The 17429-nt window shown below is 48.2% G+C and overlaps 1 protein-coding gene across 1 annotated transcript; it reads left to right on the top strand.

Moving 5' to 3' along the window:
- Positions 1-959: 959 nt before the first annotated feature.
- Positions 960-13681, top strand: HTR6 (5-hydroxytryptamine receptor 6). Its single transcript, XM_039355013.1, has 3 exons — positions 960-2179; positions 10400-10558; positions 12137-13681. Exons 1-3 carry the CDS (start codon positions 1436-1438, stop codon positions 12542-12544), a joined length of 1311 nt encoding a protein of 436 aa, XP_039210947.1. The 5' UTR covers positions 960-1435; the 3' UTR covers positions 12545-13681.
- Positions 13682-17429: the final 3748 nt, after the last annotated feature.

Genomic DNA, 17429 nt, shown 5'->3' with positions numbered 1-17429 from the left:
ACTTTTTTCAATGCTGTTGTAAGTTGAGAACTGCTTGTAGTTAGAAAGAGAGCATGGGTGGCTGCTGGTGAGGAGAAGAGGAGGAGGAGGAGGAGGAGGAGGAGGAGGAGGAGGAGGAGGAGGAGGGGGCAGCACAGGCCAAGAACCAAATGGGGAGCGAGGGGCTGGCTGGATCCCATCAAGGCCCAGGCCACCGCCAGCAAAATGCACTCAAGCGGCCCATAATCTAAAATTATCCACAGGTAGACAATCACTGGACAAGGCAGCTCCACACTTTAGCATACCTCATGCCCACGCCTCCAACTTCATGGAAAATATGTTTTTTCTTTCTTTTTGACATGGAAGCTCTCTCTCTCTCTCTCTCTCAAAAAACAAATGCAATTATTTGGCTTGAATTTAGGGGAACGTTTGAGGTGGCAAAGGAGATGCCAGCGTCCCTCAGCATCCACCATGTGCACAGATGCCCACCTGGCCACCCACAAAATAGGTGGACAGAGAGCAGGGGGGTCCCCAGTTTCCTAGCAAGGAAGAGTGAAAGAGCCAGAGAGCACAGTGATCACTCAGCCTGGCGCCCGGTCTTCCCTATCCGAGGGTGTCACTCCCCCCCCATGGATGGGCAGCCGGAGCGCCTCAACGCCAGCCTGATGGGGCAGGAGCCTCGGCTGCGTGGCAGTGCCTGGACAGCCGCCTTCCTCTGCTTCATCATCCTCCTGACCATGGTGGGCAACTTCGCCCTCATCCTTCTCATCTTCAGCCAGCCTGGCCAAATCACGCCTATTCCCTACTTTTAATTTTTATTCCTGGTGTTACTTGACTGGCGTGCTCCTCGCTCTCCAAATTCCTTGGCCACTGCTCCCCCTCCCCAAGTGGCACTCCTGAATGGGCAGAGCCCCCAGCCCCAGTTCGCTTCCTCCATGGGATTCCCGCCCTCCACCCACCACCCACAGCATTTTCGCCCTGCCAAACTGTTCCGAGCGAGCGAGCGAGCGAGAGTCAGCTGAAAGGTCCAGATTGACTCTCCTTCCTTCCTTCTCCGGCACACCACCTGCTTGGCTCCCCACCGCCAACCGAGCGGCTTGCCGAAAAAGATCCCTGCTCTGCGTCTCCAGGGAGGTCTCGGTGCCCTTCCAGAAGGGGAAGGGGAGAGGCACTTGCGACGCCAACCCGCCAGCCTGGCAAGGCGAGCAGGGCAGGCGGAGAAGGCGAGCAGAGACTGCAGCTGCTGCTGCTTTGCTTTCTCCTCGTATTTTTCCTTCTCTAAGAGAACTGAAACGCTACAGGTAGGAGATGGGGAAGGGCTGCCAGCCGCCCAGGATGAGGGACGGTGGGGACACCCCAACGAACAGAGAGCAGGGGGGTCCCCAGTTTCCTAGCAAGGAAGAGTGAAAGAGACAGAGAGCGCAGTGATCACTCAGCCTGGCGCCCGGTCTTCCCTATGCCGAGGGTGTCACTCCCCCCCATGGATGGGCAGCCGGAGAGCCTCAACGCCAGCCTGATGGGGCAGGAGCCTCGGCTGCGTGGCAGTGCCTGGACAGCCGCCTTCCTCTGCTTCATCATCCTCCTGACCATGGTGGGCAACTTCGCCCTCATCCTTCTCATCTTCAGCCAGCGGTTTCTGCGCAACACATCCAACTTCTTCCTGGTGTCCCTCTTCCTCTCCGACCTGATGGTGGGCCTGGTGGTCATGCCCCCGGCCATGCTGAACCAGCTCTACGGGCGCTGGGTGCTGGACGGTGCCTTCTGCTCCGTCTGGTTCTCCTTCGACGTCATGTGCACCAGCGCCTCCATTCTCAACCTGTGCGTCATCAGCCTGGACCGCTACCTGCTGATCATCTCCCCGCTCAAGTACAAGCTGCGGATGACCTCCGGCCGGGCCTTTTGGCTCATCCTGGCCACCTGGACGCTGGCTGCCTTGGTGTCCTTCCTGCCCATCAAAATGGGCTGGCACAAGATGGAGTTTGACCGCCACCCGCTCAACGCCACCCTGCAGCTGGAAGAGGAGCAGTGCCGTCTGCTGGTCAGCTTGCCTTACGCCCTCATCGCGTCCGGCCTGACCTTCTTCCTCCCCTCGGTGGCCATCTTGTTCACCTACTGCCGGATCCTGCTGGCTGCGCGGAAACAGGCTCTCCAGGTAGCGTCCCTCACTAACAACAAGCCCATCAGTGAACAAATTCAACAGGTAAATGCAACGGCAGTCCAGAACAGTGTTATTCCCAGGTGGAGAGATGGGCTGGTTGATTGTCCTGGGGAATTAACACATCATGTGATTTGCTCCGGAGGGATGAATTAACTCCATGCATGCTCAGAGAGACAGTGATATTTCCAAACATTTTCCTTCACTTGCTAGGCATGGGTACCGTTACCACTGCATCCCTCAGAGGCCGTGGAAAATTAGGTTATCTCTGGGTCCATAGAGCCGAGGTGGCGCAGCAGTTAAAGTGCAGTACTGCAGGCCACTTTAGCTGACTGTGTTCAGCAGGTCAGCGGTTCAAATCTCACCGGCTCAAGGTTGACTCAGCCTTCCATCCTTCCGGGGTAGGTAAAATGAGGACCCAGATTGTTGGGGGCAATGTAAATATATATATATATACATTGCTTACTGGTGTATACCGCTTAGAGAGTGCTTGCACTTAAAGCGGTATATAAGTCTCATAAATAAATAAATATCTGTCCTCTTCCTCAAAAATGGGTTTTCTTCCTGCTACCCACGTGGCTTCTGTTTTTCTGCCCCATTTTCAATGTGTTTGGTGTATTTTGGACTTAGCATAGCAAGCTGTGCAATGGGCACATTATATAACCAATAGAACTGCCAGACCCTCAAGTCCGATTGAATGAGCATTTAATCAAGATTTTCTCCTCGTTTAAGAAAAATAGACAGCCAAAAGCAGCTTCTCGTGTATTGAATTGAAGGAGAATTGGGCAAAAAAAAAAAAAGAGAGAGAGAGAAATGAAAAATAATTTTTTTCTGCAGCTTTAACAAAGGCTGCAAACGAAACCTTTCTTAAAGCAGTGTGTATGTGTATTAATTTGGAAACCGTTGTTTTCTTCCCAAATTCAACAGTTTCAGTTGCGCACCCACTTTCTACTGTACACGTAGAAAGCCACTGGACTCTACATGAGTCCACGTTCTGGGGATGACTTTCCCTTTCTAATTAGGCCCTGCTATTAGTCTCCCTGTGCGATGCTGCCAACTGCACCCCCTCCACAAATTAAACACCCCAGGGGTGCCGAAGAAAGAGGTTACAAACATTTATTTTGGAGAGGGCAGCCAAACAGCACCGCCAATTTTGATGGAAAAGGTTAGGGAGAAGGCAAGGCACGGCCCCTGGTGACTAATTTCTAAAAAGCAGATGCCACTTCTGGGAAAACACCCAGCCTGCAGACGAGGTATCAGTTATAACTATACTGCATTCTCATGAATGAGGTTGGAGACGCATAAAGCAGTTTTACATCCTTTAGATCAGTGGTGGCGAACCTATGGCATGGGTGCCAGAGGCGGCACTCAGAGCCCTCTCTGTGGGCACGCGAGCCATCATCCCAGTCCTAGGCCTTCAGCTGGATTTTATAAAACCTTTTCGCTTTAGGCCTCCGCCGCCGTGTGCAAAAAAAAAAAGGTTCAATCAATCAGTCAATTTCAACTTCTCGCGGGAAAAAAAAGATCTTGCAAAGTTGGGATTGATTGATTGAACTTTTTAGTCCCACCCAGTCGGCCGTTACCACTGCAGCCACGCCTATCCAATGGGCCACACACCCCAAATTGGCCACACCCAGCCAATGGGCCACACCCACCCGGCACCGACCATGCATAAATCGGTTTTGGGTTGCAGTTTGGGCACTCGGTCTCTAAAAGGTTCGCCATCATTGCATTAGATCAGTGGTTCTCAACCTTTCTAATGCCGCGACCCCATAATACAGTTCCCCATGTTGTGGTGACCCCCAACCACTTATACATCACCGGGTGCCAGGGGCCTGGCCAAAGAAAATGGGAAAAAAATGGCGGACAGCCTTGCTTGGCGACCCCCGTGAAATGGTCGTTCGACCCCAAATGGGGTCCCGACCCACAGGTGGAGAACCCCTGCATTAGATAGAAGCACAAATCTCTGGGTAGCCACAAGAGGGCAGCGCTACAATGTGGGAAGATTTGGCCACAGCTTCAGTAGATTAAGATTGAGTGACACTTGTCCATTGATCTCTGGAATAAAATCCAGTGTCCAATATCTTCAGATATTTCCTTATCTGAAGATGACCAGGTCAGCCGCCGAGACCATGCTACCAGCCTCATGCCTCCCAAAATGGAACTGAAATTTCCAAAAACGCCGGCTTTAAGGTAGCCTGCCCTTGTTCAGAGAAGCTCCACTTTGCTGATAATACAGACTTGTAAAGCCATGAGAAAAACCTATCGGAGCTGGAATCTTTGCACCTGAAAATCCCCATTTAAAAGGCTTCTAATTCAGGAATTTGGGGAAGGGGCCATGTCTGGACCCTTTCACTCGCTTGTCCTCCACAGTGTATCTGCAATTCTCAAAATAAAACGAGCAGAGGTGGAGATGAACTGTTCCTTAGAAGAAGGGGGGGGGAATATCAGCGCCAGGCCTGTTTCCCCCCCTCCAGTAATCCACCCACCACCTTGTGCCATGTGTGAGTAGGCAGGGAGCAACTGCTCAGCTAGGGGGGGAAGCACAGAATGACTCTTAATTGCTTCCCCGACGCAGCCAAGGAACTAAAGCTGCACAAGAACTGAATTCGGGTCCTGGGTGGGTGCCGCCTGCAGATCCTCTCCTTCAAGGCCAGTCTACCTGCCGGTCAGGATAAGAGGTGGGGAGACAGTAGCAACTCCTTTGCAAACCCACCAGGGAAAAGTGGCCGTTTGCTGCAAAAAAAAAAAAAAAAAAAAATCTCCCCCGTCCTCAAGGGATAAAATGGAGTTCCGTAGACAATGGGGCTGGCCCAGTCCAGAAGGGACATTAAGGCAGTCTGGAGGGTTTTATTTATTTATGAGACTTCTATACCGCTTTAAGTGCAAGCACTCTCTAAGCGGTGTACACCAGTAAGCAATGTGTGTATGTATGTGTATGTATATATACATACATATACATATATATATATATATATATATATATATATATATATATATATATATATATATATATATATGACATTGCCCCCAACAATCTGGGTCCTCATTTTACCTACCCCGGAAAGATGGAAGGCGGAGTTCACCTTGAGCCGGTGAGATTTGAACCGCTGACCTGCTGAACACAGTCAGCTAAAGTGGCCTGCAGTACTGCACTCTAACCCAGATTCTCTAACTGATGTCCATAGCTGCACACAGCTGCTTCTGCAAAAGTTATTGAAACAGAGGTCAGGACTTGTCTAGCATCCGTGCCTCAAACAGTCTGCCATTCTCCAGAATCCCATTGGCTGGAAGGAAAGTGGAATTTTAGCCTGTTTTTGGTGCTTTCCAAGCACATCTGACTACAGGCCCCATCCTTCCCTCCCTGCCAACCAGCACAAAGCCCAGCATCCTCACAGACCCCTCGCACTGTCCTTCCCGGGAAATGCCTCTCTCCTATCCCTGGCGGAAGAAAACCCCGATACCTGGCTTAGAAGGGTACTAGCCATTTTACCTTCCAAGTCTTTGGCAGGTTCACCTTCCCTCCCTCTGAAAAAATCTAATTAAACCCCTTTGCAGAGTTCAATAGGCACTTAAGCTGGCGGGAAATTAAATAATACGCCAGCAGGATTTTTTGCCTTGGAAGAAGTGGACCAACGGAGCCAGCTTGGATGAATAACATATAATCTTATTTTTCTCCTGGCATGGGAAAATCTCTGGAGCTCTCCCCCCCAGGAGAGGAAAGGGGGGGTGGGGGTGGGTGGGAAGAAAGACAAATGTTCCCAGCATAATGAAACTTAATTAGCTAATATCGTTTAGTCACCAAGCAGCTTGTTAGGAAGGAAAAGGACACCAGGACTCCGGCAGCATAAGGCCGGCTTGCCAAAAAACTCCCTTTTAAATATTAAGGGGCAAAAACAAAACGGCAGACTAAGTTTCTAGTCCTTGGGGGTGCAAAAGCTAACTGTCCCCCGGGGCCTGTGGAATAATGCTAACGTGCAGTCTAACTGTATTGTCTTTGAGAGCCTCTGAGAAAGAAAGGTATCAATCATACCAAGGTGATAAACTATAACTTACAATTTCTCTGCAGTTTCTTTGATATTTTCTTCAAATGACACATTTTCCAGAAGCTTCATAGGTATTCCAGGAGTTTTAAACCCTCTTTTTTTCAGCTTTGATGTCCAAATCTTTAGGCCACAGGCATGTTCATTTTTCCTCCCAAGATGTACATCTAAAAAAAATAAATGGGAACTTCTCAACCACTATCCAGTGCTTGAAGAAATAAATCAGAAATCCACCTACTTAACCTAGAACATTCAGGCTATAATTCCTTCATTGTTTACACAAAAATAAGCTCTAATGAAGCTAAGTTTGACAAGTTAAATCATGAAGCCTTAATGTCATTGGTTTAGCACTTGGAATTCAGCATGGTGATTTATAAACCACGGTTTATAGCACAGGCAAACTTAGTTAACTAGGGATTATTGAATGAGGATTAAACTATGATACAGTGCCATATGTAAACCAGGATGTAGAGGGATAACCAGAGAAATACTGGAACTCTTTTAGGTATATTTAACTGCGAACTCTTGTCAATTTCCAAATAACTATCACAAGATCCATAATACAGCAACATCTTTTAGAAGAGCTGTAAAAAAAAGGAATAGTACAGCCATTATTAACATGGTGGCCTATTCCTCGCTAACTAATAATAAGTTGATCAACATTTTATGCAAAGTCAACCTTAATAGGATCACCAAAGGTTGTTCAAATCCTCCAACATTTAAATTCAGTTCTTGCCGTTCCTGATTCAAATGTATGTCAGGGCCGATGCCTCCTTTTTTTAGAACTTTAGAAATTAGAATTTTCTAGAATGGGACCTACAATTCCATCACTAAGAAGGTGGTAAAGAATCATACGCGCCAAGTAATTTAACTTTGCAGTAATTGCCTCTAATTTACTCTATAGCCTGCAGGAGGAGAAAAAAAGAACATAATTGTAATTGCATTTAAATTCTAAGATGGGGTTTTTAGAACTCTTACTTCCTCCTCGTTCTTAGTCAGTGCAAATAATTAGTTGCTGATTTTTGGCTTGGATCATTTTCTTTCTTTCTTTCTTTCTTTCTTTCTCTCTCTCTCTCTCTCTCTCTCTCTCTCTCTCTCTTTCTTTTTTTCTTTAGTTTTTGAGGAAAAAATGGAGAAATTGAATCCAATTTTCCAAGTTATCAAGATGAGGCAATTGTCTAAATTGTTTCGTTTTGGAGGATGACAAATAGAAGTTTGTTCAATGCAGTTTTTTACAGCAATCTGCTGCTGATTTATTTTTAACAAATGAACTTGAAAAACCCTGGCAGTCTCAGAAAAGATCTTATTTATCAGGTTTACACACCTGCGAGGCAACTCTGAGCAGTGAATAAAACCATAAAAAAACAACATTAAAGCATTCAAATATACACAATATTATAAGAGGTTAATAAATTAATTGTGATATTTCCGGGGTGGGTGGGTTAGAAACCTTAAAAAGCTATGTGAGAAGTCAGAATTATTTTCAGTGACCAATCTTTAATAAAGCTGAGTTTATTTAATTAGCAGCAAGGTACCAAGATCACAATTTAATTGTGATGTTGGTTGGACTGAAAACGCCTTTTCAGAAAAAGGCTCGCTATTTCAGCAGAGGGCTGGATTAGAAGACCTCCAAGGTCCCTTAGCTTCAGCAGATCAAGATTGAATGACACTTGTCCATTGATCTCTGGAATAAAATCCAGTGTCTAAACTCTTTCTGGATTTTATAAGATATTTCCTTATCTGAAGACGACCAGGTCAGCCGCTGAGACTATGCAATCAGCCTCCCACCTCCCAAAATGGAAGCGAAATTTCCAATAACGCCAGCCTTAAGGTAGCCTGCCCCTGCCCAGAGAAGCTCCATTTCGCTGATAACTAGAGAGTTGTAAAGCCGTGAGGAAAACTCCTGCGTTTTTTGCTCCTCGGCTATCAGACTTGGAATCTTTGCACCTGAAAATCCCCATTTAAAAGGCTTCTAAAACCCACTTAGTTTTTTTTCCTCCCACCCCAGGTGAAAGAAAAAAGAAAAAAAAAGGGGGGGGACAAACCCCCTCATTTTTGATAAAGGGTGTGGGGGGGATTGAAATGAATTGGAGACGCTTCCCGGGTTAGTTCCTCCTCTTGGAAATGAGGAGCTCTAAAAAGGAAGCCAAGTTGGATCTGCTTTAAGGGAGCCGGGTAAAAGAAGATGGCAGGAAGGGGGGGGGGATTTTCCTGAGGGGGGGCAAAGGGGAAAAAGCCCCCAAATTCAGCAAAAGCCGAGAGGGGAGGAAAAACAAACATCCCAAAAGGACACTGAGGCTCCTGGTTCCTCCCCAGTGTCAGCAGCGAGGACCCTCGGAAGCCCCCCTCACCCGGGTGGGAGCTCCCCTCAGCCCCCTCCCCAAAGTCAGGCCCCCGCTTCAGGGGGGACCCCGCCGGGCACCGTCCCGGGGGCAAGAGGCTCCCCGGCTGACGGGCTCCCTTTGGGGGCGCCTCGGGAGTCCCGAAGCTGCTCAGCCCTTCCCCAGCCTGGGGGGGGAGGGAGAGGGGGTGCCGGGCTGGCCAGCCTCACCCTGGCTTGGGAGGGTCGGAGGTCGTTGAGAGACGGGGGGGGGGGGGGTGTTAATGGGGGAGGGCTTGGCTCGGCTGGCTGAAAGGAGGTGTGACCCCAGTGTGGGAGGTCATTTCTGTCTGTCTACCTCAGGGGTCCCCAACCTTGGCAACCTGTGGACTTCCAATTCCCAGAATTCCCATGCAAGATTGGGCCTACCTTACATCTACCTGCCGTTTATCTATCATGCCTTTCTCTATCTCATTTCTCTCTGTGTCTTTTATCCCTCACCTCTCCCTGTCATTTATTTATTTTATTTATTTATTTTATTTATTTATGAGACTTATATACCGCTTTAAGTGCAAGCACTCTCTAAGCAGTGTACACCAGTAAGCAATGTATATATATTGTATATATAATATATAATACAATGTATATATAATATTTACATTGCCCCCAACAATCTGGGTCCTCATTTGACCTACCCCGGAAGGATGGAAGGCTGAGTCAACCTTGAGCCGGTGAGATTTGAACCGCTGACCTGCTGAACACAGTCAGCTAAAGTGGCCTGCAATACTGCACTCTAACTGCTGCGCCACCTCGGCTTTATCATCTATCCTTGCCTCTTCTATCGTCTCTCACCTCTATGGATCTATATCAATTTATCTATCATCTATCATCTACTGTCACAGCTATCTAATCCACGTCTTTCACTTATCATGTCTTTATCATTTATCTATCGTCTAGCATCCATGTACTGTATATCCTTTATCATCAATATCATTATCTCTATCTATTCTATCATCTCACACAACCATGTATCTAGATATATCAATTTATCTTTTATCTATCATCACTATCATTTATCTTTCATCATCTTTCTATCATCTCTCGGTATCTATCTATCATCTATCAATCATTTATCTAATCTATCTTTTATCTATCCTATCTATCTCTGTCATCTTTTTTATCTATCCTATCTAATCTCTATCCTACCTATCTCTATCTACTTTATCAACTTCTATCATCTACCTGTCATCTATTTATCTCTATCTACTTATCTCTCTATCTCTATCTAATCTTTATCTATCCTATCTAATCTCTTTCTATCCTATCTACCTATCTTTATCTACTTTATCTACTTCTATCATCTACCTACCTACCTATATCTACTTCTCTCTACCTACCTATCTACCTATATCTACTTCTCTCTCTCTCTCTCTCTCTCTCTCTCTCTCTCTCTCTCTCTCTCTCTCTCTCTCTCACACACACACACACACACACACACACACATCTATCTAAATGGGGGTCTTTGCAAAGAATCCCCTGCCCCACAAAATCTTGGCTATCCACACACTAAGCTTCAAAACCAGGTTGATCTTGGCTGGCTGTGTGTCCTATAAGCCCGAAAACCTGCCAGTTGAGTTTGCCAGGAAAGCCCCCAATGGCTCCCCCAGGACTGATTCTTTTCTACTGTGTGGGGGGGATGCGGGGATGGGCGGGAAAGGAAGTTCCTTTCCAGCTGCTTTAAAAGGGCCACATCCTGGCTTCCCAGCCCCCCCCCCCCAGTTCCAATAGCTGGGTATCTCCCTGGCATCGCCAGCCCTCCGCCGAGTCCCAGTTTGGGGCATCTGGGCCCACCCCTTTTCCAAAGGTGTCTTGACTTCCTTCTGCTTTGGGGGCTCTTCACAGGTTCCCGGAGATCAGGGCCAGGCCAGTGGGGTGAGCGATAACCGGAAGTTTGCCAACAAGCACAGCCGACGGGCCCTGAAGGCCAGCCTGACCCTGGGCATTCTTCTGGGCATGTTCTTTGTGGCTTGGTTGCCCTTCTTCGTCTGCAACATGGCCCAGGTAAGCACTCCAGGGGCACACTCTGCCCCCCCAGAGAAGGTTGCAAGGGGGCAGAGGGAGGATAGGGAACCTGGGGTGGGGGGGCAGGAGGGAAAGTGGGAGTCCCATCAGCTCCAATCATCTCCCATTTCTTGGCATCTCCTTGTGATCCTGGAAATTCAAGTTTAAATCTTCACGTGGCTCTGGATATTTTTATTCCTTTTACTCCAGTCACAAAAGTTATTTTTATTCATAAAGTGTTTCCTCCCCCCCCCTTTTTTTTTCCCTTGCATGAGTGAAAGGTGCTCAAAAGCACGAGGGGGAAGTTGAATTCTCTAGAAGCGATGCGTTGTTAGAAAAAGCAGTCGGGGAAGACGATTGTCCTCATCTGTTCCAACCCCTGGTAGATTTACAATTAGTCCTCGGCTTACAACAGTTTACTGACCGCTCAACGGCGATTGTATGTGGTGGATGGTAGCATCGGCATAATGACAGATGACTGTTTTTCACACAATCGTCACAGCACCACCAGAGTCACGTGATCAAAATTCAGACGCTTGACTCATACTTATGACGGTTGCAGTGTCTTGGGGTCACATGATCCCCTTTTTTGACAAGCAGCCAATGGGGAACCCAGATTCACTTAACAACCTGTGTTACTAACTTAACAACTGCTCTATGGAGATTCTCCGTCATCCAGGCCATGGGTGTCCCAAAGGTGTTGTTTTCACGAGGCCACTGGACTTTCTTGTTTTTCTTTGAAGATGTTTCGCTTCTCATCTCAGAAGCTTCTTCAGCTCTGACTGGATGGTGGGGAGGGGAAGGATTTATACTCCTTTGCAGACAGCTGGTCGTTTGCATCCTTTTAGAGGGTTGTTGAGGCCACTTGGAGGTTTACTTGTGTCCTCAGGGTCACCTGAGTGGTGCAAATAGGTGGGGAGCCTTCTTGGGATTGTTGAAAGGATGAAGGCTCAACACACGTTTGCACCACTCAGGTGATCCTTAAGTCACAGATAAACCTCCAAGTGGCCTCAACAACCCTCTAAAAGGATGCAAATGACCAGCTGTCTGCAAGGAACATATATCCTTCCATTCCCCACCATCCAGTCAGAACTGAGGAAGCTTCTTGGGTGAGAAGTGAAACGCCTTCAAAGTCCAGTTGCCTCCTGAAAAAGCACCTTTGGGTTAACAACTGTAATCCACTTAACAACGCCGGTAAGAAAGGTCATAAAATGGGGCAAAGCTCAGTGAACAATGTCTCGCTTAACAGCAGAAATTTTGAGTTCAGTTGTGGTCGTAAATTGAGGACTGCCTGAATTTGCAAAAAAGTGAGCTTCGGCAACTCCTCTTATTCTGTCTTTCTTCTCTCTCTCACTTCTCCTCAAACTGTCTTCTTCTTGTTCTTCTCCTCCTCCTCTTCTTCGCCTTCTTCTCATTCTCCTCCTCCTCCTCCTCCTCCTCCTCCTCCTCTTCCTTCTTCTTCTTCTTCTTCTTCTTCTTCTTCTTCTTCTTCTTCTTCTTCTTCTTCTTCTTCTTCTTCTTCTTCTTCTTCTTCTTCTTCTTCTTCTTCTTCTCCTCCTCCTCCTCCTCCTCTCTCAGGCGGTCTGCAACTGCATTTCGGCCGATTTCTTCGACATCCTGACCTGGCTGGGCTACTGCAACAGCACCGCAAACCCCATCATCTACCCGCTCTTCATGCGGGACTTCAAGCGGGCCATGGCCAAGTACCTGCCTTGCTGTCCCCGCACGTGGGAACGCAGGCCCAGCCGCGTCTCCCTCTCCCTGAGGAATTCCAACAGCGGCCCCCGGCCGGGGGTCTCCCTCCGGAACGCCCTGTCTCTGCCAGGGGAGACGGACTCGGCCGATTCCATCATCCACGGCAACGCCAGCGACCAGACGCTCGGCTTCCTCCCGGCCACGCGGGCCAACTCCCTTCGCCTTCCCCAGGCCGAGCAGACGCCGGAGCCCAAGCTGAACCTCATCTATCTGAATAGCCCCTCGGATTGAGAATCCTGCCCTGCTTGGTTGACCAGGTGGCGGTTCTGACCTGTGCTGGGGTTGTGGGGAGGGGGAGGCAATTCCACCGGCCAGGTGTCCCCCTCCGGACCAAGGAGAGCCACCGTCCTTCCTTTCGCCTGGATTCCCCTTCTCGCTCCTCAGATCTTTTTAGATTATTTTTCTCTCTCTCTGCCCGCCAGCCTCGCAGCTTGGATGGCTTCTGGCGGGATTTCTTCCTCAGCCCGTACGTGATTGCAAAACGCTGCCAAGCAAACATATGTGTGCATGTATGTGCGTGCTTAACAGGGACAGCATAGCGGAGGCCTGCCCTGGCTGTGTGTTTTATTTATTTATTTTATTTATGAGATTTATATACCGCTTTAAGTGCAAGCACTCTCTAAGCGGTGTACACCAGTAAGCAATGAATATATATATTTACATTGCCCCCAACAATCTGGGTCCTCATTTTACCTACCCCGGAAGGATGGAAGGCTGAGTCAACCTTGAGCCGGTGAGATTTGAACCGCTGTCCTGCTGAACACAGTCAGCTAAAGTGGCCTGCAGTACTGCACCCCACTGCAAACTTTCCCATCCTCTCCCTGGCCCAGAGGCCAGCCCCTCGCTGCCCCGGCCTTATTCCCTGGCCTTCTTCCCCCAAACCAGCTTGCACGCGGCGCTAAACAGGAAGGTTTTCACTTGGCTTTCTTCCAAACCAGGGCTAGCGGCCGTGAGCCAGGGTCATGCGCCACCGACTCACCTGTGTGCTGCTTAATCCCAGCCTCCCTTTTCAAAAATCCAGCTGAAATGCCAACGGCGCGCAAGATTTCCCCATCGCCAGATTTGCGTGATGTTTTATTACAGCCGTTTGGGCCGGTGGGGAAGGGGGAACCTGCTGTTTACTAAACACAAAAAGGACCACGGTCACCCCCTCCTCGCCTTCACGGCCCTTGCCAGATTTTTGCACATTTGTGCAAGTTGTGGCAGCCTGTCACCCCCAGCCTGGCTGACCTGCCTCTCTCTGAGCTACATGGAAGGAATTACGGGGCAATTGCTTGGACCAGGGGTAGGCAACCTTGGCTCTTTTAGGACTCGTGGACTTCAACTCCCAGAATTCCTGAGGCAGCATGAGGGAACTATGGCCCCCTTCATGACTCGTGGACTTCAACTCCCAGAATTCCTGAGGCAGCATGAGGGAACTATGGCCCCCTTCATGACTCGTGGACTTCAACTCCCAGAATTCCTGAGCCAGCCATGCTGAGGGGAAAGGGAGAGGTTTCCAAGCTGAGCCATGCTGGCTCAGGAATTCTGGGAGTTGAAGTCCACGAGTCATGAGGGGGCCATAGTTCCCCCATGCTGGCTGAGGCATTCTGGGAGTTGAAGTCCACGAATCATGAGGGGGCCATAGTTCCCCCATGCTGGCTGAGGCATTCTGGGAGTTGAAGTCCACGAGTCATAAAAGAGCCAGGGTTGCCTACCTCTGGCTTAGGCCCAAGCCGCTTTATGACTCATGGACTTCAACTCCCAGAATTCCTCAGCCAGCATGGCTCAGCTTGGAAACCTCTCCCTTTCCCCTCAGCATGGCTGACTCAGGAATTCTGGGAGTTGAAGTCCACGAGTCCTAAAAGAGCCAAGGTTGCCTCCCCCCCCGCTCTTTTATGACTGGTGGACTTCAACTCCCAGAATTCCTGAGCCAGCATGGGGGAACTATGGCCCCCTTCATGACTCGTGGACTTCAACTCCCAGAATTCCTGAGCCAGCCATGCTGAGGGGAAAGGGAGAGGTTTCCAAGCTGAGCCATGCTGGCTCAGGAATTCTGGGAGTTGAAGTCCATGAGTCATGAGGGGGCCATAGTTCCCCCATGCTGGCTGAGGCATTCTGGGAGTTGAAGTCCACGAATCATGAGGGGGCCATAGTTCCCCCATGCTGGCTGAGGCATTCTGGGAGTTGAAGTCCACGAGTCATAAAAGAGCCAGGGTTGCCTACCTCTGGCTTAGGCCCAAGCCGCTTTATGACTCATGGACTTCAACTCCCAGAATTCCTCAGCCAGCATGGCTCAGCTTGGAAACCTCTCCCTTTCCCCTCAGCATGGCTGACTCAGGAATTCTGGGAGTTGAAGTCCACGAGTCCTAAAAGAGCCAAGGTTGCCTACCCCTGGCTTAGACAGTTCTGATCATTGTTATTATCGGTCAGCTAAGGACTTTCTAAGCCTGTTGGGTGAGAATTTAACCCCCGTTCACTACTGAACACCAAGTATGGTGGAGTCCAGCTTGTGACTTTAACACGCCCCAAGTGTGTTTGTTCACGTGGACTTAGCTGGAAAGGGGTTGGGGTTGACACAGGGCGGGGGGGGGGTCTCCCTCAGTCTCTCCTCTTCCAGCTCGGTTACCTTTCGGTAGACTTTCGTACTAATTGAAAAGTTTCAAAGTAAAAGGGATTTGTCTCTCTTTATGCCTGCTTGCTCTCTCTCTCTCTCTCTCCCTGTGTCTCTACTTGGTCTCTCCTGCGCTCCACGGCTGCAGAAAATAGTTCCACCAACACTGCACGGAGCGCTGAATTGCAAGAAAAATGTCCTAGTTGTGTTAGGATTATTGCTCCTGCTACCACCACCAGGGCCCTCCCTACTCTAAGCAGCACCCAAAGGACCTAATAAAATGTAAAGAAAAAAAAAAGGTGAAGAGGATATAGAAAGTGGAAATTAAACTTAACCTGTCAGCAAAGGCCAGCTGAGCCTGTGGACATTTTTAGCCTTTCCCAGGCTTAAATATTTCATCTCTGCTTGGAAGAATGGAATGGAATAGAATAGAATGAATAGAATAGAATATGGAATGGAATAGGAATAGAGTAGAATAGAATAGAATGGAATGGAATAGAACAGAATAAAATAAAGAGAGATGGAATGGAATGGAATAGAATAGAATATAGAATGAAATAGGAATAGAGTAGAATAGAATAGAATAGAATGGAATGGAATAGAATAGCAGAGTTGGAAGGGAACTTGGAGGTCATCTAGTCCAACCCCCTGCTCAGGCAGGAAGCCCTATACCGTTTCAGACACATGGCTGTCCAGTCTCTTTTTAAAAAAATTCAGTGTTGGAGCATTCACCGCTTCTGGAGGCAGGTTGTTCCACTGGTTAATTGTTCTGTCAGGAAGTTTCTCCTTAGTTCTAGGTCAGTGGTGGCGAACCTATGGCACGGGTGCCAGAGGTGGCACTCAGAGCCCTCTCTGTGGGCACGCGTGCCATTGCCCCAGTCCTAGGCCTTCAGCTGGGTTTTATAAAATCTTTTCGCTTTAGGCCTCCGCCGCCATGTGCAAAAAAAAAAAAGGTTCACTTAACCAATTTCAACTTCTCGCGGGAAAAAAAAAGATCTTGCAAAGTTGGAATTGATTGACTGAACTTTTTAGTCCCACCCAGTCGGCTGTTACCACCGCAGCCACGCCCAGCCAATGGGCCACGCCCACCCAGCACCCAAGGATGCATAAGTGGGTTTTGGGTTGCAGTTTGGGCACTCGGTCTCTAAAAGGTTCGCCATCACTGTTCTAGGTTGCTTCTCTCCTTGATTAGTTTCCATCCATTGCTTCTTGTCCTGCCTTCAGGTGCTTTGGAGAATAGCTTGACTCCCTCTTCTTTGGGGCAGCCCCTGAGATATTGGAAGACTGCTATCCTGTCCCCCCTCGTCCTTCTCTTCGTTAAACTAGACACACCAGCAATTCCAGCAACCGTTCCTTATATGTTTTAGCCTCCAGTCCCTTGATAATTTTTGTTGCTCTTCTCTGCCCTTTTTCTAGAGTCTCAACATCTTTTTTACATCGTGTCGACTAAAACTGGATGGAGTATCTCAAGTGAAGACTCAGAATGAAGACTCAGAACATCTAAGCACTTGGAAATGAAATAATATGAAAGATAAAAATACAAATTAACGTTATCTCCAAAAGAGCAGGGTGGCTGGTAAAGGCCAGGGAGTCTGCCCTCTTGTGGTCACTATTAGTCATTGCAACTAGTAAAGAGAGCCAAGGTCAGCCATTATTCTTATTACTCTTTTACAAATAGCCCTCGACTTAACAACAGTTTGTTTAGTGACCGTTCGACATTACAACAGCCCTGAAAAAAGGGACTTATGGCCGTTTTTCACACTTATGACCCTGGCAGCATCGTGATCAAAATTTAGAAGCTTGACAACTGACTCACATTTATGACGGTCGCAGCGTCCCGGGGGGGGGTCACGCGATCCCCTTTTGCGACCTTATGACAAGCCAAGTCAAGGAGGGAAGCCCGATTCGCTTAACAACCGTGTGGCTAACTTAACAAATGTGGCGATTCACTTAACAACAGTGGCCAGAAAGGTCACAAAGTGGGGAGAAATGCGCTTAACCAGTGTCTCACTTAGCAACAGAAATGTTGGGCTCGTGCGTAGAGGGCTGGCTATACTACTATTATTTTTATTTTTTGCTTTTTATTTATTGCTTGGTGCCTTTTAAACCAGATTTCAAATTTACATGGCATCTCCTTGCCTGGAGAGTGGTGAAGGAAAAGCCTGCCCTCCTGTGGACATCTGTGGTCACTACAGCCCGCATCGACAGGCTAACACAGGGCTTTTTAAACGTGGCCCTTTTATGACTTGTGGACTTCAACTCCCAGGGTTGAAGTCCACGGGTCATAAAAGGGCCAGGTTTGAAGACCCCTGGGCTAACACAATTCAAAAATTAAAAAAAAAGACAGAAATGAAAATTAAAAAAAAAAAAAAAAAAACAGCTGGGAAACCCCTGGATTAAGGCACGAGAGCAGCAGCAGTAGAAAGGTCATCCAGAGATTCTCTTTCAGTGGCCATTTTTTAAAAATTATTGTTTTTTGGAGCGTCCTTCATTCCCACAAGTATTGATCTAGTTCAGGGGTCT

The sequence above is a fragment of the Crotalus tigris genome, unplaced genomic scaffold (genome assembly GCF_016545835.1).
Source record: "Crotalus tigris isolate CLP2741 ecotype Arizona unplaced genomic scaffold, ASM1654583v1 scf7180000018590.67127310178:1205815, whole genome shotgun sequence".
Lineage (NCBI taxonomy): Eukaryota > Metazoa > Chordata > Lepidosauria > Squamata > Viperidae > Crotalus > Crotalus tigris.
This window is presented reverse-complemented; position numbering and strand designations above follow the sequence as displayed.